This window comes from Vicugna pacos, chromosome 28 (genome assembly GCF_048564905.1).
Source record: "Vicugna pacos chromosome 28, VicPac4, whole genome shotgun sequence".
NCBI classification, from domain to species: domain Eukaryota; kingdom Metazoa; phylum Chordata; class Mammalia; order Artiodactyla; family Camelidae; genus Vicugna; species Vicugna pacos.
Window position 1 is genome coordinate 9,215,205 of NC_133014.1, and position 23,122 is coordinate 9,238,326.

The 23,122-nt window shown below is 54.6% G+C and overlaps 2 protein-coding genes across 2 annotated transcripts; both read left to right on the forward strand.

The window, feature by feature from the left end:
- Positions 1–3,290: 3,290 nt before the first annotated feature.
- On the forward strand, positions 3,291–5,693 carry DUSP2 (dual specificity phosphatase 2). Its single transcript, XM_072951435.1, has 4 exons — positions 3,291–3,819; positions 3,932–4,053; positions 4,474–4,693; positions 4,811–5,693. Exons 1-4 carry the CDS (start codon positions 3,432–3,434, stop codon positions 5,023–5,025), a joined length of 945 nt encoding a protein of 314 aa, XP_072807536.1. The 5' UTR covers positions 3,291–3,431; the 3' UTR covers positions 5,026–5,693.
- A 3,069-nt stretch (positions 5,694–8,762) lies between these two features.
- ASTL (astacin like metalloendopeptidase) lies at positions 8,763–21,753 on the forward strand. Its single transcript, XM_031692044.2, has 10 exons — positions 8,763–8,859; positions 9,119–9,244; positions 10,903–10,964; positions 12,178–12,268; positions 12,719–12,836; positions 13,556–13,737; positions 16,310–16,391; positions 16,484–16,638; positions 21,121–21,464; positions 21,727–21,753. The coding sequence occupies exons 1-10, from the start codon at positions 8,763–8,765 to the stop codon at positions 21,751–21,753; spliced, it is 1,284 nt and encodes a 427-aa protein (XP_031547904.2).
- The last annotated feature ends 1,369 nt before the right edge of the window (positions 21,754–23,122 follow it).

Sequence of the window (23,122 nt, forward strand, 5' to 3'; positions counted from 1 at the left end):
GTCGGGACACACATGGGGACAGACGCCAGCCCCTTCGGCCATGCGTGGGCCACTTCTGAGTCTGTCTTGTGGAGGGCTGGCTGCCCGAAGGGACTCCCTCCTCCCTCTCCTCCCATCTCTGCCCTCCTCGACTCCGCCTTCCCTGCTGGCTGGACAGGGCCATCTTGGCAGAGCGGGGAGTCACTGTCCCCGTCTGGCGGGAGCCTGTGGGGGTGGCCACCGCGCCGCCTTGGCTGAGACCTGGCACAGGAAACCTGATGTCACCCTGACTCACTGCTCAGGCAGGCTGGGGGTGGCTGTCACTCGTCACTCTCACCTTCATACCTGCCCTGGCCTAAGGGTCATATCACACCATTCATTTCTTCCTCTCTCCCTCGGGGCATCTGCTTGGGGTGTGGGTTTGGGAGGAGGAGGGAAAACAGCACAACGCAAGGCCACATCAGCACAGAGCTTTGAGCGCCCGTGGAAGGGAAGCTGCTTACCCGAGGTGGGGAAGGGGGGCATGAGCTGGGCGGCTGGGCTGGCGGGGCAGGGAAAGACCCGGAATCCCGAAGGCAGGAGGCCAGTGACATGTAAACAGACGTCAAAATAGATGGTTACAAACAAGAATGGCACAATCATCATTTGTTCCAGGTAGGTATTTTAATTAAAAAAAAAAAAAAAAGCTGAGCCCCGATCTTACTTCATTGTCTGCTCTGTAACAGCCAGTCCGGGAAAACAAAAATTTGCAACACCTCTGAGTATGGCCACGCCTCCCCTCCCTCTGCCCTCTAGGACTTGCAGCCTGTGGGGCATCCAGTGTAAGCCAGACCCCTCCTTACACTGTTCTCCACTCACGTGTCCAGAGCCCTGCGGGGACCAGTGGTCCTTGAGGAGGTGGAGAGGGGGAGAGACATCCTGGGTCATGACTCACCAAGGGTGAGGGGATCTTTAGTCAGAGCAGAAGTGGGGGTGGGACGTGGGTTCTGTCCTCTTCCCCCTCTTCTCTTACCCCGAGCCCAGGCTTTCGCCCAGTTATGGGGGTGGGGGTTTCCCTAGTTTGGGAATAGGGGAAAGAGGCCAAGCGGAGCCCGTCCTTCATGGTTAAGTCAGGCCTCCTTGAGCCTGGGCTCCAGAGCTGAAAAGGGGACAGCCCCAAAGCAAGTGGCATTGAGTGGGGGACATATATGGAGCCAGCTCGGGCAGAAATCACTGGCCCTGGCCAGAGTGCTGGCCAGGGCCCCGGGGACTGAGCCACTAGCACAAACCTTCATCAGTACACTCCCTCTCCCACGGGGGGCTTCCCGGCAAGGTGCAGGCTGCTCTCCCCAGGACGGGAAGAGGCTGGAGCCCCCACACTGCTGAGTTGATTTTCACTTCTAAGCCAGGATCCCAGCTGGCCAGCCCTGTCTGCTCCTCCCCTTGGAGCTGGAAGTCGGTGGCTCCCAGCAGAGGAGGTGACGCCAGCCCCACGGGTCAGCAAGACTGGACCTGACTATCCTTCTGCGTGCTCTGTAATTTGCCCCTGGAGTCAGCCATTAAGTCATTTGCCAGGCTGATGCCAAGGATAAGGGCCCGTTATCAGCCGCTGGGATCTGTGGCCCAGACTCCTTGGCTCTGTTGTGGGCTTGGCCACATCAGCCTCCAGACTGGCCTAGGAAGGAGGGATGGAACCCTGCAGGTGTCCAGGCAGTGGCACAGCCTCAGAGCCTTGGAACAAGTGTGGCTGAGCAGCTGGTTTATTATAAACTCCCATCTTAAAAGTGGGGACACTGAGGCCTGAGAAGGTGACCTGGCCCCAGGAATCTTTGGAGTCCTTGAGGCTTCTCTCCCCCGAGGGATGCCCCGAAGCACACACAAGCTACAAGCGCTGCCTCCAGCATTGCAAAACAGATGATGCTCCAACACACAGAGACACATCAGCACACAACTGGGAGGAATTCAGAGTTAACCAGCCAAGTGGAGGGCTTGGGGGTCCACAACGGGTCCTAGCTGTAGCCGTCCAAGACGGTCTGGGCATAGGAGTCTGCAGCAGGGCTGGAAGGGTCTTACAAAGGGCACAGGGTTGTACACTCAGGGGGTTGAGGGCCTAGGGATTTGGGCTCTGAAATTCCATGCAGCTAGGGTGGGAGCGGGGGCAACTCCCACTCCAGGGTACTGTCCCCACACACCTGAACGTCTCTGCTTCGCAGTTCAGCTGCCAATATTTTTTCGCTCCAGCCCAGGGGCCCAGACCCCCCACGCACACCTGGAGCTCACCACATCCGCCTCAGGGCTGGTGGCTGGGGTGGGGGCGGGCAGAAGGGATGTGGACTCCCTAGCGCCCCAGTCTTACTGCTGCTCATCAGTGTACTCAAGTCCAGTCCTGGGTCCCTGCTGTCCAGGGGGCCTGCCCCAGGCCAGGGAGGGCTTGGGGAGGGGGCAAAGTGGCGGCCCGGCAGGCAGCTTGTAGCTGTTCTTTTCCCTCTTCCCTTCGGTGAGGCTCCTGAAATTCCCACAAGGCCGCAGGGAGAGCCCAGCAGCGTCAGCAGAGTTCCCCTTCAGAGCAGGCCTGTGAGTTGGGGAAGTGCTTCACCCTGGGCCCCTGGGGTTTCCCTGGGCTCCAGGGGAAGAAGCCTTGCCCTACGACTAACTGGAAGTCATCACAGGCCCCTGCTTCCCCCCACCCGCTGTGCCAATGTCCAGGGTCTTGGGCTCAGGACTATGTTCTGGGCTAGCTTGGCCACTGGGCTGCTGCAAAACCCCAGTGCTGGTCTCAGCCATGAAACAGGCGAGGGAGTGGGGAAATAAAGTCCCTCCTGCCCAGGCTCTCTAAGTAGAAGAGAAAAGCACGGCTCCCCATCCTCCAGGGTGGAAATCATCCGTGGCAGCTCACATGTCAACTTTTGTTGTAACAGATTCCGAGGAGGGAGGAAGTCCTGGGAAGGAAAGGGAATAGGAAGAGGCAGCAGGCCGAGGGGCACCAGTGTCCCCGAGGTCTCCAGAGATGGGAATGTGCTTCTGAGAAGCTGAGTTCCCAAGGACCGAGCAGCCTGGAGCAGGTCATAGGGTGGGAGCGCTGGGGAAAGGCCCTGGGGGGCAAAAGTGGGAGGGCGGGGCGTTTGGGCAAACACCTTGCCTGCAAAGCTGGCCCCCAGCTTCCTCTCCCAGCGCACCCCTCCCCCGAGCCGGCCCCAGTCCCGGGCAGCCCAGCCTGCGCCCCGCGCGAGGCCGCGGGGGCGGCGCCGGCGCCGGCGTCTTCCTGCTCTGCCCTTGTATGGTGACCCGGGAGGCCGGCCCACGGGTACTTAAGGCCCCGCGCTGCGGAGAGCCCAGCAGACAGCTCGGTCAGCGCGGCCGCCGCGAGGTCCCGGGGCGTGCGCGGGGAGAGGGGGAAGGAGAGGAAGAGAGCGGGGAGAAGGGGAAGGAGAGGAAGAAGAGCGGGAGAGGAGGCTGCCCCGAGGCCGGCCGACATGGGGCTGGAGGCGGCGCGCGAGCTGGACTGCGCGGCGCTGGGCGCGCTGCTGCGGGAGCCGCGGGAGGCCGAGCGCACGCTGCTGCTCGACTGCCGCCCCTTCCTGGCCTTCTGCCGCCGCCACGTGCGCGCTGCGCGGCCGGTGCCCTGGAACGCGCTGCTGCGGCGCCGCGCGCGCGGCCCCCCCGCCGCCGCCCTCGCCTGCCTGCTGCCCGACCGCGCGCTGCGGGCGCGCCTGGCCCGCGGGGAGCTGGCGCGGGCTGTGGTGCTGGACGAGGGCAGCGCCTCGGTGGCCGAGCTCCCGCCCGACGGCCCGGCCCACGCGCTGCTCGCCGCGCTGCTGCACGAGACCCGCGCCGGGCCCACCGCCGTGTGCTTCTTGCCAGGTGAGCGCCGGCCCCGCTGGCGACCCCCGCCCGCGTTCCCCCGCCCGCTGCCGCCCTGTCCCCGACCCCAGCCGGGCCCTCCCGGTTAACCGTGCCCTGGCCCTCTCTGCAGGAGGCTTCGACCGCTTCCAGGCTTGCTGCCCCGATCTGTGCTCTGAGTCTCCCGTCCCGGCGATGCCGTCTACTGGGGCCGAAAACAGCTGCTCCGACCCCAGGGCTCCCTTGTATGACCAGGTGAGTTGAGATCAGGGCTCCTTGTCATTGTCCCGCTGACCTCACCATGCAGGGTAGGCACTTCTGGGGAAAAGAGCCTGCCGTTTGTGGATGCAAGATGTCCATATCCACACTCACTTATGTGTGTGTGTGTCCCCAAATGGCAGAGCACACCTTTGTGTGTGCCTGTCAGGGGTTGCTCATGTGTGCTTTTGTGGATCTGTGTCCTGTGAGCCACATATTTTGGGGCTTGAGGAGGACGTGTGTGTCTGTGAGTGACTGTCTCTGCGTGTCCCCTTGTGTCCTCATATTCCCGAGTCTGATCCCTGCTCAGGACTGGCTGAGGGCTCCTCTTTCCGGGGCCAGTCTATCACACCCCTACCCCTTGGTGCTCAGGCCCTCAGGGAGACCTCACCACCCCCCCTTCCTCTCTGCCTCCAGGGTGGCCCCGTGGAGATCTTGCCCTACTTGTTCCTGGGCAGCTGCAGCCACTCATCCGACCTGCAGGGCCTTCGGGCTTGCGGCATCACAGCTGTCCTCAACGTCTCGGCCAGCTGCCCCAACCACTTTGAGGGCCTGTTGTGCTACAAAAGCATCCCGGTGGAGGACAACCAGATGGTGGAGATCAGTGCCTGGTTCCAGGAGGCCATCGGCTTCATTGGTAAGAGGCGGGTCTCAGTCCCAGGACCTGGTGGGGCCCCAGGGGAGGAGGCTGAGGCACCTGTCTCCTCCCTGCCCACCTTCCCGCCTGACTCGCTCTCCCCCATTGCCCTTGCAGACTCAGTGAAGAACAGCGGAGGCCGGGTGCTGGTGCACTGCCAGGCGGGCATCTCGCGCTCTGCCACCATCTGCCTGGCGTACCTGATACAGAGCCGCCGCGTGCGGCTGGACGAGGCCTTCGACTTTGTTAAGCAACGCCGGGGAGTCATCTCCCCCAACTTCAGTTTCATGGGGCAGCTGCTACAGTTTGAGACTCAAGTGCTGTGTCACTGAAGCTGGGCCCCACCATGCTGGCCCCTTAGGGCTGAGGCACTGCCTGATTCCTGGGCATGGCAGACTGGGGGCAGCTGGGGTCCCAGTGCCCCACTGTCCCCCTCATCTCAGGGAGAGTGATCCCTTCCTTGGAGTTTGAAAAGCCCCCAGATGGGGGCGCTGGGAATGCAGAAATGCTGGACTTTCTCACCTGGTGCTCTTCTGCTAGGGGTTTGAGGGCTTACCCTCAGTCCTCATTTCAGAAGGAGAATGGGGGGCATTTGTGCCCTGCAACCCTGTCCTCTGGCAGAAGCTAACTGGACTCTACATCCAGGGACTCTCGTTGGTCCCACCTCCATGTTGGAGCCCTTGGCAGCCTGAGGGCTCCAAGGAACAAGCTGTGACAACCAGGAGCCCTGTATGGGGAGTGGTCCACCCCGGGGCCTGGAGCCTGAGCCCTGTGCTGGGGCTTGAGGAAGTGATGCGGATGCCGTGTCCGGACCTCTTGCTTGTGTGTGTGCGCAAGTGTTTCACGCCTTTGTTGGCGCTGGAAAGTTATTTGTGTTCAACTGACATTTAACACTCCCTCTCCCACTTCCTCCCAGCCCTGTGGGCGGGGGTTGGAAACTTAGCACTTTATATTTATACGGAACATTGAGGATGTGTCAATAAAATATTGTTTTGTTTAAAAAGAATTTGTTAAGCGTCTGATCTCAAGTCAGTGCCTAGGAACGTGCTCAAAAGCTGTTTTTTCATCAGACCTCACATTCCCTTGGGTGGCCAGGTCTGGGAGATGGAAGGAGGGAAGTACAGGGGTGACCTCCTCTCCTGGCCCTGGTCCCCATGCAAGTGTCCCTTCCCAGGCAGCCTTCTGAATCCAGAGCTGAAAGCAGTGGTTTCTGGGAAACTGGCTCCAGCCTTATTCCAGTAAATGGCTTTGGTCCTGGAGGGAGAAGACCGTGCCTACCATTCAGAGCTGGACCCAGCACTGCCCTGGTCAGAAGGTCCAGCTTCCTTTTTGGAGCATGTGGATGTGTGTGTGCACGTGCGCGACCGTCTGTGGCTGTTCCTGTGAGTGTTGTGTCTGCTCTTGGTCTGCATACACACATGTGTTCCTACATACCTGCGTGTGTCAGTGCGTGTGCCCGTGGGTGGGTGTGGCGCTCTGGAGCGGTGTGCCTGGCACAGGACGGTGCTGTCTGGGGAGACCTGAGGCACAGGCCCAGCCCCAGCCAGTAGCAGAGGGCGCTGAGGCCGCTGAGGGCAGCCCTGCCAGAGCTAGTCCTGCTTTAGCCACCGCTCTGACGCTCCTGGCCAGGAGCAGTGTCATCTGGCTAACTGTATTTTGTTCTTCCAACCTCAGTGCCAGGGTCATCCCTGCGGAATGCCGCCTCTTACTTGGGCACTCTGAGCGCCCGGCAGGGTACACCTGAGTGTACGGGTAGTGGAGTTTGCCAGGGGGCCACTTTCACTTAACCTTGCTCGATCTCAGTTTCCTGGTCTGTAAATGAGGTTTTAGCATCAGTCCCCACCTCTTAGGGTGGTAGCGAGACTTAACACGAGTCAAGGCTTAGCCCAGCACCTGCGCATAGTAGATGCTCAGGAAACGTTAACTACTGACAGCCCCAGGAGCCAGGGTTTTCAGGTGTGCAGCTGTGCACCTCAACCAGCCTGGACCCTCGTGAGGGCAGGGCCTGTGGTCTGCTCAGCCCTGTGTCTGGAGTCGGGCGCAGGTGGGCACTGGCTCCATGGGGCTGAATGAGGGGCAAAGTCTGCCCCGCTGTGCCCTGTTCCCTCTGCTTTCTGAGGGAGGGTGAGGCGTAGAGCTGGGGTTGCTATGAGGGCTTCTGTCGGACGCCCAGCTCAAGGTGGATGGGGGACATCTGAGGCCCTGAGTCGTGGGGGCCTTCCTGCCCCCTTGCTCCTTCTCACACACAGCAGGCCTGGTGGCTGTGGCCCCTCCCCATCCCCACCCCTGCCCCATCCCTTCCTATTTCAGCCTCACCCCACCCCACCCCACCACACCCTACCCCTCCCCACCCGCATTTTTTTAAGTTCATCTTTCCAACAAACTGCATTTCTTTCTCTTCCTTTTAATTTGTTTATTAAAATTTTAAAAATCGTGGTTAAAAAAGTGTAACAAAATATACCACCTTTACTATTTTTTCTTTGTAAGATTTTATTTTTTGGTTTTTCTTTTTTGTATTTTTTAAAGTTTTTCTCTTTTTTTCATCTTTGCTATCTTTAAGTGTGCACCTCAGTAATGTTAAGCGTGTTCAATCACATTGTTGGGCAGCCAGTCTCCAGAACTTTTCCATCTTAGGAAACTGACACTCTGTCCCCATTAAACAACAGCTCCCCATTTCCCCACCTGCAGCTCCTGGCGACCACCACCCTACCGTCTGTCTCTGAATCTGACTACCCCAGAGATCCCATGTAAGTGGAATCATACACTATCCTGCGGGGATTGGCCTATTTCACTTAGCATAATGTCCTCAAGACAAACTGCATTTCTTTCTTTTCTTTGCTTGTTTTTTGGTGGGGGAGGTAATTAGGTTTATTCATTTATTTCTAGAGGAGGTGCTCGGGATTGAACCCAGGACCTTGTGTATGCTAAGCACTCACTCTGCCACTTGAGCTATACCCTCCTCCCTTAACTAAGACTCTATTTCTCTACCCAAGCAGGGTGATTATCATGGTGATTATTCCACATTGCACTCATCTGAAGCAGCTCAGCTCCATCCATCCTTACAGATGTTAACACCCCACCCGGGCAGCTGGGGCATCTGTCTTCATCATGTTCTCCCTATGATTCTGACTCCTATCTTTTTAAAGAAACGCTGGGTTCCCAGCACTGCAGGATGCTGAGTGACCTTGGCTCTGTCGCCTGTTTACAGGACATTGGTAGGGGCGCATCCCCAAATCCTCCACCTCCAGGATTCAAACCCAGGTGGGCCCCTTGGTGACCAAGCTCTGATGAGGGGCCTCTTGAGAGGCCAAGGGGTACAGAGGAGGAGTATGGGTAAGGAGCTTTAGTTTCTGAATCTGTGAAATGGGGATGAATGCCGATTTTGCATGGCTGATGTTGGGGTGACAGGGGCAGCGTCTGCGTGAGGGTCTAGGTATCCAGAAGTTCCCCTTTTCCACCTGGCAGGCTTCTCTGGGGACGCTGGTGACACCCGGTGTTCAGTTTGTGAGTTTTCACTGATCCCTGCCCTTGTGATTGTCCACGTTCCCATATGTGTACAAGAAAGGCTTATAAAAACGTAGTGACTTTTTGCTCCTTCCACAGTTAGACTGGAGGCGCCTCAGGGTCTCAGGCAGTTCATCTGGGCACACAGCAGGGGCAGGAAAGGGGGATGGGGGATGAAGTTCCTCTCAGCGCCTGTCACCCTTCTGTGATGTTTCTCTGCCCCCTGGTGGTGGGAGGAGACCTGAGAAAGGCACATCCCCAACTGGGACCCCCACCCCTTTGCCACAGTGCCTTGTGCCCTGCTTCTCCATGCCCTCTCACCCACTTCAGCCAGGCCAGGAAGGACATGACCAGGGTCCAGAAGGCTCGGGCTGGGCTGGGCTGGGCTGGGGGTGGGGCACAGGTAGGGCGGGCAGGGCTGCACGTGGAGTTGGTTGGGGCAGGTGGGAGCAGGTGGAGCTGGTTGGGGATGGGATGCAGGTGGGGGCTGGAGAAGCTGCTATTTAAGGAGGGGTGGGGGTTGGCTCTAAGCCTGCAATTCGGAGGCCTTGTCTCGCGGGAGTTCATGCCCCTGCTGGCTGTGGGGCCGGCAGAGCCCACCACCGGCAGCATGGGCAGGGGGAGCCTCTGGCCTTGGGTGCTGGCTCTGCTCTCTTTGCCAGGTAAGCAGGTTGCCTTACCTTCCTGCCTTCCTCCCTCCTCATTTTGGGGGAGGCTGCCTTTTGGAACCCAGTCTTGGTCCTGCTAAGGGAGTGCTGAAGGGGAGGCCAGCCAGGCTCCCAGGACTCCTTCCTGGAGGCCAACCTTTGTAAAGGGGCTGGGTCTTTCGGTCTGACACCTGCCACCCACCCCACCCCGTGTCCTGCCCTCACCATCGGGGGCACTTTGGCCACCGTGTGTTTGCGCCCGTGTCTGGGCCAGGTTTGATCCTAGGAGCACCCTCAGCCTCTGGCTGCCCAGGAGCCTGTGAGACCAGAGTGTCAGAAGGCCTCACCCCTGAGGAGACCCAGACGTCTTGGGACAAGGACATCCCTGCGATTAACCAAGGTGAGGGTACTGTGTCTTCTCGTCGGGTGAGGGGTATGATGCTGTCCATGTAATGTGTGAAGACCGTGCTGGACTTTCAGACAAGCGGGAAAAGCTGGGAGGAATCACGCCAGCTCACTCAGTGGGTCTGGGGAGGAGAACTTCTATGGGCAACTTCTTAAGTCTTTTTTTTTTTTCTTTCTTTATCTTCTCTACTGGGTGGTTATTTTTATAAGAAGTGGGAAGAGCAGCGGTTTTTAAAAAATGGCCTGGTGAAAGTGGGGGGCTCCCCACGTCTGGTGTTGAGCGGAGTCATTAGTGGTGGTTTGGAAGCCTGTCCGCCACCTGGTGCAGGACGACCTGCAGGTGTGAGGTGCTGGGGGTCCAGAGGCAAGGAAGTGTGAGTCTCAGGCCTCCCGGTCTGGGGATTTCGGCTGAAGAGGGAGAACCTGGAGACACCCCAGGACAAAGCTGGTAGAAACAGACATTGGCGTCCAGATGTGGGAGCTGAAGTGCTGGGTGAATGGGAATCTGCCCGGTGCGGTAGCCACGTGGGTTCCACCCCCTCTTCCTCTGTGAGCAGGGCAGTGAGTCACTTTTTGGTCACTGGGTCCGGTTCTGGCCATCTCAGACCCATCTGAGGCTTCTCTGGCATTGCTCTTCAGCTGCCGTGGAGAACATTGTCACCTCGGGCTGCTGGTAGCCAACTACCCGCGAGCCTAGTGTATGAATGGTCATGCTGCCCTTGACCGGGAGGCACACATCACCCTCAGCTTCTGGCAATGTTTGCTGCTGGTACCTCGCAGCTGGGAAGCTACTCCCTCCTCTGCCCAGGGCGGCCCAGCCAGAGTGACTCATACCGGACATGGATCTGACCCCCTTGCCTCAGGGAGGGACAAGTCTGCAATGCCACGTGGGGTCCTGAGCTCTCGTGGGGCCAGGCTGAGGCTGCACCTCAGCTGAGCCCAGAGCCTCCCCAGAGCCCCCTAGCTCTCCTGGCTCCCGCCAGGAATCACCTGCACGTGGCTACCCCCCGACCCCAGGCTCAGGGTCCACTTCTAGGGAACCCAGCATAAGTCCCCCTCGAGATGCCAGGCACTCTTTTAAGATCCCTCTTGGGGCTGAGGAGAGGGTTGCCAGCTGTGGCAGAAAACGAGGGTGGAAGGAGAAGAAGCTGGGGGAGGGGAGAGGGGAGAAAGGGTCAGAGGGGAGGGAGATGGGGGCCCACAGGAGCCAGGGCTTGCCCTCCCCTGGCGGTGTGGGCTAGAGTTTGTGTCATTTGCCACTGTAAGAGTCCAGAGGATGACACAGGTGGGTAGGGGGTGAGGTGGGACAGGAGAGCCCAGGGCATGTTCTGTGGAGTGTGGCTTCGGCTGGAGTGGAGGATGGAGGCAGCTTCCTGAGAGCAGAGGACCTCAAACACAGGAGGCAGGAGCGGGACTGGACTGTATGGGTCGTGGGGGAAGTGCCCTGTCTGAGCAGGCTGAGAAGTGTCACGCACACTTGTGGAGTGGGACTCACACAGCCTCAGTGCCCAGGGGAGCTCTAGCTCCAGAGTCCGAGGAAGGACAGACCCTGGGGTTCCGTGGCCTGGCAGCCGAGGCCTCTGCTGGGCCTGTCCTAGAGCGTGTTCTGGGAGACGTGGGCCTGCACACTTCCCTCCTGCCCTCCCTTCCCAGGGCTCATCCCAGAGGAAGCTCCAGAGAACAGCTTTCTCCTCGAGGGGGACATCCTCCGGCCGGTGAGTGTGAGTGTGCACATGGGTGTAAATAACCTCACAGGTAGTGTCAGAGGCCTTTGAGCCCACCCTTTGGTGTTATGAATGTGACGTGTGAGGGGTCCACCCATCTTTGTTACTCACAACTTGATAGATACCTCTTCTTGCAAGAGTCAGAGTGAATGTCCTGTTAGAAATGAGCCAGCCTGATGGTGATGGTGGCAGCATTCAGCCTAGGAGGCCTTCCTGTAGGAGGGGGTTTGAAACTTCAAATCCCAGCTTGTTACCCTGCCTGGGGGAGGTGCTGAGGAAGTGCTGGGACAAAGGAAGAGATGAGCACAGGTTGGCAGTGGCCAGTGGGGCCATAGGGAGGTGTTTGTGGTAAACATCAGGGTTGGTAGTGATGGTCGGGGAACACAGAAAAGGGAGTAATGCAGGAACCATCCTGGCTTGGGGTGAGAGGTGGAGTTAGAAAGGGAGAAGGCTAGATGGGAATTGGGGTGACTGGCAGTGCCATCTTTTAGGAGGCTGGAGATGGCAGGGGGCTCATCAACAGGACAGTGACCTGGCGAGAACAAGACTGCTGTATCACTTTGGACGCTGCCCACTGATGGTGCAGCATGAGGCCGGGCTGCAGAGCCAAATGGCCAGCCCTGGGGCAGGGCAAGGCCCCTGGTCCCCATTAGCCAGTGAGTGTCAGGGTAAAAGCAGAATCCAGTAAGACCTTTGGTAGCCAGTGGGGCAGGACGTGCTGGGGTGCTGTGAAGCCTATGCTTCAAAAGGTGTTTGTTGGCAGAAGAATAAAGGAGTTGCCAAGGCCAGGAGAGGACCGTATCCCCATCTTCCTCCCCCTGCACATGCTGGGGAGCTTGGCCCGCTGCCACGCTCCAGGAGAGGTGGAGTGGGGCTTCTGGTGGGGCTTCCCTTCTGCACTGGGCCTCTTGGGATGCCAGGAATCCTAGCCAGCCTCTTCAGGGATGAGTATTTTGTCTTGTGTATCAGCTTGATAGAAGTTGCAAGTTCTGTATCACCTACGAGAAAGGGTTGTGCTGTGCATGGTAACTCCCAGAGCGGGCCCGCTGACTTCCCTTGCTGCCATCCTATTGCTAATGACCAGCCACCCTCTGTACCCGGGCCTGCTTCTCACATCCTTAGGGCTCCTGTGGCCTGGGGTGGGGCACCTTTAGGGGTCGGAAGCTTGGCTGGCCTGGGTCCCTGATCTGCCCTCTCTCCTCAGAGTCCCTTCCGGCTGTTCTCGGCCACCAACGACAAATGGCCCAAGAATGCGGGCATCGTGGAGATCCCCTTCCTGCTCTCCAGCAAGTATGGTGAGTGAGTGTGCACCCCCATCCCAGAAGCCGAGGGCCTCCTTCCCTGTGCCAGCCCCCGCTCCACATGCAACCTGGGCTTTTTTGCCCTCTTTCCGTGCATCCCCTCACCCCTCCACCACCATCACCCACAAGCCCTCTCTACCCCTGAGGGCCTCCTGAGCTGGGAGGTTGAGATCCTGGAGGAGCTGGTGGGGAAGGTACACGTAGGGAACTGTCTGATCCATTTCGAGACCAAATGGTCCGGAGGACAGTGACCTGCTGCTCAAGGTCACACAGCCAGGGTCTGTCTGGAGTCCCGCTTTCTTCTCCCAACACTATGATGCCCTTACCTGACATTCCACTTTGGGAGAGCGATCTGAAGCTCGGTTTCCTGCCCGAGTACAGACTTCCAAGGGCCCATGAGGGCTGGGGGCTTGGCTGGGGCTCGAGCCAGGATGTCTCCTCCAGATAAGCCCAGCCGCCAAGTCATCCTGGAGGCATTTGCTGAGTTTGAACGCTTCACGTGCATCAGGTTTGTCCCCTACGAGGGCCAGAGGGACTTCATTTCCATCGTCCCCATGTCTGGGTAAGTGCTGCTGGGTGTGTGTGCGTGCGTGCACGTGCAGGCTGCGCGCCTCAGCCGTCTTGAGTTCAGCCTGGAATTAACGAAGCCATTGTCTAAATGTCTGGGCCTGTCCTCCTTGGTCCCAGAGACCCCTGGCCCATCTGAGCTGGACCTATAAATACTCAGGGCAGAGAGTGGAGGAGAGGAGGTACCTGACCCTCCTTTACAGAACCCTCATCGCCATCTCCCAGGAGATGTCGTGGTGTGGGGAGTGGGTGCAGGTTTTATGGGACAGATTTGGCCTCCAATCCCGGTTCCCGGTGCAGGAGCCAGGGGACTCTGGCAAGTCCCTTAGCTTCCAAGCCCCTCCTGCCTTGTCTCTGAAATGGGGGTGGTGGTAATGCTGATTTCTTAGCTTGTGAAGGGCCTAAGAGAACGTGAGAGCGTTGACTCCGGGCTCCCCATGTGGGGATGTTCAGGTAATAAACTGCTTCCGCCATCCCCGTTAGTATTACTTCCCACCAACTCCTTGCAGCACAGGCTGGAAGTGGGGCTTTAGTCACCCTCTTCACAGAAGGCCAGGCAGTGAAGAGACTGGGGAACAGCAAGCCCAGGACTGGAGGTGGGGATGGGGCCTCCCTGTGGTGCTCATTGTCCCTGGTCTTGGGGGGAGGGGCAAGGGGCCCAGGTCTGCTGACCCTCTGGGCTGGTGCCCACTCAGCGCTCTCACGGCCCTGCAGGTGCTTCTCTAGCATAGGACGCAGTGGAGGGATGCAGCTGGTATCCCTGGCACCCAGCTGTCTCCAGAGGGGCCGGGGCATCGTCCTGCATGAGCTCATGCACGTGCTGGGCTTCTGGCATGAGCATTCGCGGGCTGACCGGGACCGCTACATCCGTGTGAACTGGAACGAGATCCTCCCAGGTGAGCCAGGTCAGGCCGGGGTGGGAGTCCTGGAGGGGAGAGGGCGCAGGCACGTGCCAGGCCTGAGGAGTTGCCTGGCTACTGCGAGAGGTTGTCCATCTTCCCCACTAGCTGCCTGTCTCCCATGGGAAAGATGGGGTTCCTGCTTCCCTCTGAGACCTGGACAGTGGTCCAGAGGCTACTGCTCTGGGCCCTGAGCCTTCGCTGCCCACCCACAGTCACCCTGAGCTAGGGCATCAATTTGCTTTGTGTCTCCCTTCCCTTCCTTTCCCTGACACTGCAGTTTTCTGAGGATGGAGTTGATGGTCTTAGGACTCTTGCTCGCTGTGTACCCATCCAGAAGTCCCTCACGTGCCAGACACTGCTGTGTGGGGTCGGGGAAGGGGCTGTGCTCAGCTGGGGATGCTGAGCTGAGACAGAAGCCCTGGAGGTAGTGGGCTGCGTGTGCCAAGTGCCAGACACAGGAGCTGAGGGCAGTGCTGTAGCGATGCAGTGCCTGTGAAATGGGCGCTGATGGGCACATGGGACAGAAAGAACAGGAGACCACGTCCTAAGAGGTGGCAGTGGGAAAGCTGAGGCTGGTCTGGGGAGTGGGCCACTGCACTGGGTGCCAGGGAGCACCAGCTGTGTGCTGGGGATTGGACTCCCATAATGGTGGCACCCTGCCCTTGGTGGGGTAGGGGGCAGGGACAGCCTGATGTGGAGGTGAGAGGAGCAGTGACAATGGCTTCACGAAGGAAGGAAGCAGAAGGAGTTACGTAAGGAGTTTGGTTCAGGGACAAGGGAATAGAGTGGGAGGAGTCGGAAAGCTTCCTGTAGGTGGAGGGCTTCTGGTGTGAGCACCTCCGCTGCTGCTGTGGGGTTTGCCAGGTGAAATGGTCAGAGGAGAGTGCCCAAGAGAGACCAGCATGCACAGACGCCACCACCCTAAGAGTGGGATGCCGTGGGGGCAGATGGGTAGCACCTTTCTGTGGGATGTGGGATGGAGACTGAAACTAGAGGTTAGTCTAGGGAAGAGAAGAGGGGGCATAGTGACACCATATCCTGAAAATAGACCATAATCCTTCTAGGTGCTCATGGAATACCTGTAAAAACGTATGACAGCCATAAACTTTAAATTTCAAAAAGCAGAGTTAATACAAATGTTTTGATAATGACGTAAAAAGCAGAAACTAACAACAAATCAAAACAAAAAACTTTCCCACTTGGAAATTTTAAAAAACAACCAACTTTTCTTTTAGCTGTGGAGTTAAAGAAATTACAGGGATTCTTAAAGCAGGACAACACATTAGAACCCAGCGGTTCACAGCTAAAGCAATGCTGGGGGAAATGTGCAGACGTAGATACTTATGTCAATAAAAATAGGAACCCAATTAAGCATTTCAATCTAAGTTAAGAAAAAATTAACGAAAGCAGGAGGGAATTAGTGAAGGTAAAAGCAGAAACTTGAGTTGGAAAACAAATAGCACCAAATAAATGGAAAAGCTGTTTTTTTTTTTGTTTTTTTTTTAACAATAAAACAGGTTAAAACCAGCTACCCTAATGGAAAAAATTGCTTAAGAATGGGGGAAAATGGAAACGTTTGTATTTAGTTAATATGTTTAGAACAAACTGCTAAAATATTCAAACTAAAGTAATTAACTGTGGGGGGTGGGGAGATGGGAACTCAGAAGGGGGATGGAATGGGAGACGATGCATCTTTAACATTTCATTTTTGAACCAGATGAATATGTTGCCTAGTCAAAATTATGTTTAACCTAAAGGTCTTTAATAGGAAGAAATAAGCACTCTTCCTGGGCAGGTATTTTAAGCAGGTGATGGGCTATAAAGGGGTAGGGATGCCATTGCAGTGATGAGGAGGCTGCTGGGGACCATGGGTGGGTGTGCAGGTGGCTCGCTGGGCCTGGGGTTTGAGGGAGCAGAGACCGAGGACTCAGCTGTCCTTTCAGAGGCTCACTGTGAAGGGCAGGGGAGAAATCGAGGGAGGGAACCTTGTCCCTCCCGGTCCTGGAAGATCCAAGTGACAAGGAGCAGCAGGTGCTGTGGCCGGTGGGGAAGGGCTGGACTCCACACCTGGGGGCGGGTGCTGCTGGCCCGAGGCAGGAAGAGCAGGTGGGTTTGCTGCTGGGAGTGGGATGTCCTCACCACAGACGATGGGCTTGCAGGTTTTCTACAGCTGGGCTGGGGAGTAGGCGCGTCATCTTGCAGGCAGGGGTCATCCAGGATGCTCTGAGCAGCATGTGACTTTGGAAGCTGTAGTTCATACAAAGATAGCCTCACATAAGGTGAGCTGGAGAGGAGAAAGAGGTGGAGAGAAGTTGTAGGAAGTGATGGCGGGCCAGCCACCGAGTCTCTGTGCTTGCTTGTCAGCTGGTGCAGGTCTGGAACCTTCCCAGGGCACCAAGGAGATGGGGGTCAGGGATCAGTACTTGGGGTGGGGAGATGCACATTTGGCCGTAGTCTTGGACCCTCTCAGCTCAGGTAGGTTATAAGTTCCCAGAAACCCCCTATCACTTTTGCTTCCTCCCTATGCCCTCTTCCCCCATCACCAAGGATTCTTTTCTCCTTTCAGGTTTTGAAATCAATTTCATCAAATCTCTGAGCAGCAACATGCTGGTGCCCTATGATTACTCGTCCGTGATGCACTATGGGAGGTGAGGAGCCCCTTTCCTTGCTCTCTTCCCTCGGCGCTGCCCTGCCAGCCCCTGCTGTTGTCTGGACTCAGGCCCTGCCCACTGGGTTTCAGGCTCGCCTTCAGCCGGCGCGGGCTGCCCACCATCACACCGCTCTGGGCCCCCAGCATCCACATTGGCCAGCGATGGAACCTGAGCACCTCTGACATCACACGGGTCGTCCGGTTTTATGACTGCAGCTCGAGTGGCCAAGACCCCCGTGGGAAAGGTGAGTGACAAGGGGCAGAGGGATTTGAGGAACCAGAAGAAGGTTCCTGTGTTGAGGTGGTGTTAGCGAGGGTGGAGTAGGTGAGAGTTGAGGCTGCAGAGGTGAGCAGGGCGAGATCAGGGGCTCGCCACAAGAGACGCAGGAAAAGCATTTGAAAAAAAGTTACCACTCACAATTATAAAAAGTGTTAGCAGATTATAAAACTGTTAGCAAATAGAGGTCACTTTCTTAACCTTAACCTATTTCTATCTACCAAAAACCCAAAGCAAAAATCATTTTTAATGTCAAAACTTTAAAATCAAGACCAAGACAAGTTTTTTCCACTGCTGTCCCACCTACTCAATATTGCAGTGAAAGTCCTAAGCATTGTGGCATGACAAGAAAAGCTAAGCCTGAGGAATGGGAAGAAAGCAAAAACTGTCAACTATCCATAGATGATGATTCTACATTGAAAGTAAAAAAAAAAAAAATCTATAAACAGATTACTAGAACTAATAAGAATTTTTAAAGGTAAATACAATCAACATATAAAAATCAGTTGTATTTCTATATATTAAAAGTTAGAAAACAGAATTCTTAAAGATACCATTATTATATTGAAGATAAAAGTCCTAAGGAATAAACCTGACAGAGGTTGTATAAAAACCTCTATAAAAAGAACAGAAGCTCTATAAAAAATTAACTATTAAAATCATTTAAGAATACTTAAATGCATAGAGGTGTATCCGATTAAAAGGAACACAATGCAAAAATAATTCTCTACTGATCTACAGACTCAGTAAATTCCCACTGAAAACCCCAACGCATTTGAAGATCTTGACAAGGTGACTAACATTAATGTTAAAAACATGAAAGGCATAATAGTAAATAGCCAAGACACTCCTGAAGAAAAAAGTGGAGGGACTTCCCTAGCAGATATGAAGTTATACAGATTATAAATGCATAGCATATAAATGCATATATTAATATGTACATAAAATGTACAGTATACAAAATGTCTCTGTATAAACATACAGTGTTGCTACAAGGGTAGATAGTTACCCACTGAAACAGAACAGAGAATCCAGGAATCAGTCCTACTCAGAAGTGGAAACTTGACAAGGGATGCTGATGTCTGGGAAAGAATAGACTAGCCATTAAATGGCTCTAAAACAACTAGTCACCCATTTACAAAATTCCTAACTTATGCACAGAAATTCCAGATGTATGTAAGACTTACACATAAATAGAAACTTTAAAACTTCTAGAAGAAAATATAGTAAAACATCATCATGACCTTGGAATAGGTAGGATTTCTTAAATAAGACAACATAAACCATAAAACTGGAAAGATTAATAAATCCAACTACATTAATCATAAATACTATTTATTAAATAAGAGTGAAAATACAAGATACAGATCAGAAGAGAATTTTTGTAACGTTAATTGTTTTCAGTTATATAAAGAACTTTTACACCGTAAGAAAAAGACAAACCACCAAGTAGAAAAATGGGCAAGAGGCTTAACAAGCAATTCACAGAAGAAACCAAATGAGAAAGACATTGAACCTTATTTGTAATCAAGGAAATGCAAATAAAGACCATTTTATATATCCTAAATTGGTAAAAATTTAAAAGCCAGATAATACCAAATACTAGTAAGAATATGAAGAATGATAACACTCATACGTTGCTGATAGGAGTATAAATTGCTGTAAGCACTTTGGAAAACAATTTGACATCTTGGAAAGTTGAAGTGTGTTTGTCCCATGGCCCAGAATCCTACTCCCGGGTCTTGCTGCATCTGTGTACCCCTGACTCTAACATACATTAGAGTTGCAATCACTAATCTACACTCTGTCTCTCTAGATTTGCCTACTCTGGACATCTCATATGAATGGATCATACAATATGTGATCTTTTGTGACTGGCTTTTCTCACATGGCATAATGTTTTCAAGGTTCATCTATGTTGTAGCAGGGATCAGTGCAGCTGGCCCTTGAGCAACATGAGTGTTAGAGGTGCTGACCCTCCGTGCAGTCAACTTCGCCTATAACTTAATAGTCAGCCCTCCACATCCATGGATTCAACCAACCACGGAGTACTATGAGCAACTTCACTGAAAAGAATCCACGTATAAGTGGACCCATGCAGTTCAAACCCGTGTTGTTCAAGGGTCAGCCACTCTTCATTTTTGTTGTCCAACAATATACCATTTTTGTTTATCCATTTATCAGTTGAAAGATATTTGGGTTATTTCTACTTGTTGGCTATTTTGAATAACGGTACTATAGACATTAATGTGTAAGATTTTATTTAGATGCATATTTTCTTCTTCCTTTAGATATATACTTAGGAGTGGAATTTCTGGGTCCTTTGGTAACTCTATATTTAATTGCAAAATTGTTTCTCCAAATTGGCTGCATTATTTTTCATTCCCACCAGCAACATATGAAGGTTCCAATCTCTCTACACCCTTGCCAACACCTATTCTTTGAATTATAACCAACCTAAGTAGGTGTGAAGTGGATCTCATTGTAGTTTTGACTTGTATTCCCCAATGACTTTGAACATCTCTTTGTTTATTGGTCATCTGTATATCTTCTTCTGTTCAAATCCTTTGCCCATTTTTCAACTGGACTGTCTTTCCACCGGTGAGTTGCAGGAGTTCTTTATACATTCTAGATACATGTCCCTTATCAGATACATAATTTAGAAACAGTCTCTCACATTTTATAGGTTTAACATTCTTGATGTCCTTTGAATGCAAACATTTTCAATTTTGATGTGAATTCCAACTTACCTGTTTTATCACTGCTTTTGGTGTCACATCTAAGAAGGCTTTGCCTAACTCAAGGTCATGTAGATGTAATCCTGTGTTTCTGGCATGTGACTATCCAGCTCTCGCACCATTTCCTAGACTATTCTTTCCCATATATAACATCAAGTATTCCATACCCTCTTAAAAATTACAGAATAGGAGACGTGGCAAGAGCTTTGTGGGTAACCACTGGAGAGGTTTGACTAGCATGAGGAATAGAATTGAGGAAGCTAGGAGGGGTCATAGGTCAATGGAAAGTTTACCAAGATGGTGGACCCACAAGCATGTTTGGATATTGAAATAATGACCCAATGGAGAAGCAGAAGTGGATTCGGGGGGCAGAGGCAGAATATCTAGAACATTTGGGGAGGAGCTGGGGAGTTTCCTTGGACCCAGTGGGAAGGAAGAAGACAGGAGCACATCCAAGTTTGCATGTGGATCTTGAGGTATGCAGATGAGGGGACTTTGGTCCACAGATTTGATGTAATAAGGTAAGTTTTCTGACCAAGAGACTGGGGAAAAGGGATGGGCATGAAGGAAAAGGTATGAAGCTGCCGAGTGGAGAGCAGGAGAGGAAACCTGTTAGAGATACACGGCTGGACTCGGGGTGGTGCTGGGCAGCTGGGTGGAGGCGTGGTGTAGGTTAGTGACCTGGTCCTCCAGGACTGGGGTTTTGTAGGCAGTTCTGACAGAGGGGGAGGTGCCTGAGAATGTCTCCAACACGGTGACTGCAACAAGGGCTGTGGAGCCCAAGCCAGGTAAGGAGAATGGTTTGGAAGTGAGGAGGCTGTGGAGCAAGAAGATGGGGCTTGCGGGCTTAGTGGGGCTGAAGCATGGTGATGCTGTGAGCTGGCAGTAAAGGAGGCAGCCATCAGAGGGTGGGCTGCTGGGACTGAGATTTCATAGGAGGTGTTTTCTGGGAGTCTGGGCAGGGAGTGGTCTGTGGAGAAGAGTGACTGGTTGAAGTGTGTCAGCTCAGATCGGTCAGTGTCAGCAGATGGAAGATTGGATTCATCAGGAAGCCTCTGATGAGTGGGCAGGAGTGGTGGGGATCAGAGCAGCACTGAGGGGTGGGGCTGGCTGGCCAGATACCTTGGGCCTGAAACAAAGTCTTACAAAGTAGTTGGTGGCAGCCAGCCATGGTCCAGGAATGGCAGGGGAGAGACAGCTGGCCCCATCCCACTGAGTGCGTGGGCCTGACAGCACTCAAGTGTGTCCTGCTGGTGTCCTGGGTTTGGATGTAGCAGCAGGTGTAGGGCAAGTTCTGGAAGAGGCTCCAGATACAGGGGAGAGGTGATGTGTTGCTGTGTACAGAGCAGCCCCGGGGGCGTTTGGATGGCAAGGGCTGCCATTCGAGATCAGGAGGTTGACCATCAGAGACGCCAGGGGTGTGGGTGGAAGGTCATAGAAGATCCGAGTGGCCTGACTGTCTGACGGTGACCTCTGGGGCCGAGTGGGGAGGGACTGGGATGGCCCTGTGGTCGTTGTCTCTAAGGGAGAGTTGGGAACTGGGGTCTTGAAGGTAGTGTGCAGTAAGTAGCATGGCAGGGGCATGACGGGTTCTCGGATCCGGAGAGCAAGTTCTATGTCACTGCATAAAGCTGACGATGGCTCTGGCTCTTACAGCTGCCACACACTGTCCTTCTGTGATTCTGGGACATAACCTGTCTTTCCTGCTCTAGGGTTCCAGGCCCACAGCAATGGGAGGAGCCCCACTCCTGCCTCCAGACCACACCTGCAGCAGCTTCTGAAGGCACTTCTGGTAGAATCCAGGAGCCCTGACCCCAGAGACCTTGGGGCTGAAGGCCAGCATGTTGCCACAGGGCTGGAAGAGAGCCCACGTGTGTGGAAGTCCCCTGCTCTGAGGAATTTTGGGGTGGAGGCTTCTGCAAAGCCACCCCAACCCCCAGCTGCCTCCCTAAGTTCAAGGCCTGGAGTGGGTGTTCCTAGCACCCTTCTGGAGCAGTCCTGGCAGGCCCAAGTGCTGGCTGTCCCCCCAGCCCCATCTCTAGAAGAAGACCAGCTTGTACCCATCCAGGCTGTTCTGGGAAGCCCAGCTCTACCAGGAGCCCGTGCACCTGCAAGTCACTTTGTAAGGACACCTGGAGGTCAAGCCTGTGGCTTCTGTCCCCAAGTAGGGAGGGCATCCTCTGCCCAGAAGAGTCAGCGTGTATAACCCTTGGTCCCTCTGGGCAGCACTCTGTCTCCAGCCCCACTCTGGCTGCCCTGCCTGAGACCCAGGCCGGCCTCTCTCCCCGCCCCTTCCTTCCCTGTCGCGTTCCCCCCAGGGCTCCTGGGGACAGCCGGCCCCCTAGGTCTGTCAGAGGAAGGCAGGCCTCTAGGGGCATGTCTAACTCTGCCTGCTCTCAACTGCTGCCCCTGCCCCGGGGTGGGGGGGGTGAGGGGCTCTGGGAATGGGAGATGACTTCTCCAGGGACAGGGAACAAGGTCTCCTGCAGCTGAGGCCCAGCCCCCCAGCTTGGACTAACAGTACTGCCTGGGGGTGGGAGCGACCCCTGGCGGGGACCCTGGGAGCAGCCTCCATCCTTCATGTCTGTGCTGGGAATGTGGTTCTGCAGCCATAGCGTTTCTGCAGCCATAGCCTCCAGCCCTGCTCGCCAGGCTTTCAGAGTCCAACTTCCTCCTGCGTCGTACAAGGAGATGAAGAGATGGGGGCCTTCCAGGACCGCGGGCAAGAAACCTGGCAAGAATGTAAGGGCCCTGAAGTCAGGAACCAAAGCTGCTGTCCACCCTGCATCCCAGTTTCCAAGGACCTTGTCTCTACCTGCTGCCCCCTCGGTGTCCCCTGCCCCAGGGTCTTGGTCAGAGGGGGCCCTGGAAGGTGCAAAGGGACATGGCAGTCACCCTGCTTGTCTTCTTCAGCCGGGCTCCACTCCTCTTCAGCTCCTGGCCTCCCTGGCGAGGGCTGTTCCAAGAACAAAGGAACTCCAGGGATGCCAGTGAGCGGGCCAGGAACCCTCCAGCGGTACTGTTCTTGTGGCTGGCTTGCGATGGGGATGTGAGCAGAAGCCTGTGCTCTGTCCCTGTGGGGCCAGGTGCCTCAGATGTTTTGGGAGAAGGCAGAAATAAAGTTGGGTACTTGCTGCAGGCGTCTAATGCTTACACATGTATTGAATTCGGTGCCAGGCAGGGTCTATTATAGGCACTGGGAATAACATGAGGAGCAAGGCAGGGTTTCTATTTTCATGGGGTTTATTTTTATTCAAGGATGGGGGTTGGGATGGACAGTAAACAGATAAAATAAGAAAGCATCTGGGATTGGTAAGTGAGGTAAGGGGGGAGCATCTCTACAGGTTGTTGGCATTTCGACTGAGACCTGAATGGCAGGAGGGTGCTACCCTGGGAACATCTGGAGAAAGAGCAGCCAGTGCAAAGTCCCTGAGGCAGAAAGGAGCAAGGTGTCAGGCCAGTGTGAGTGGGGAGATGAAATGGGTGGGGACACAGACAGGACCTGGTCAGCCAGAGAGTGATGGTTTTATTCCAAGAGCAACAGGGAGCAGGTGCTGGAAGTTTCTAAGAAGGGATGTGAGAAGACTGGGTTTAAAACTTAAAAAGTCATTACAGATGCTCCCTGGAAAATGAATTGGAATCAGGAAGAACAGTTGGAAGCCACTACAATTGTACAAGTGAGAGTGGGTGTCATGGAAAGGGGCATAGCCAGAT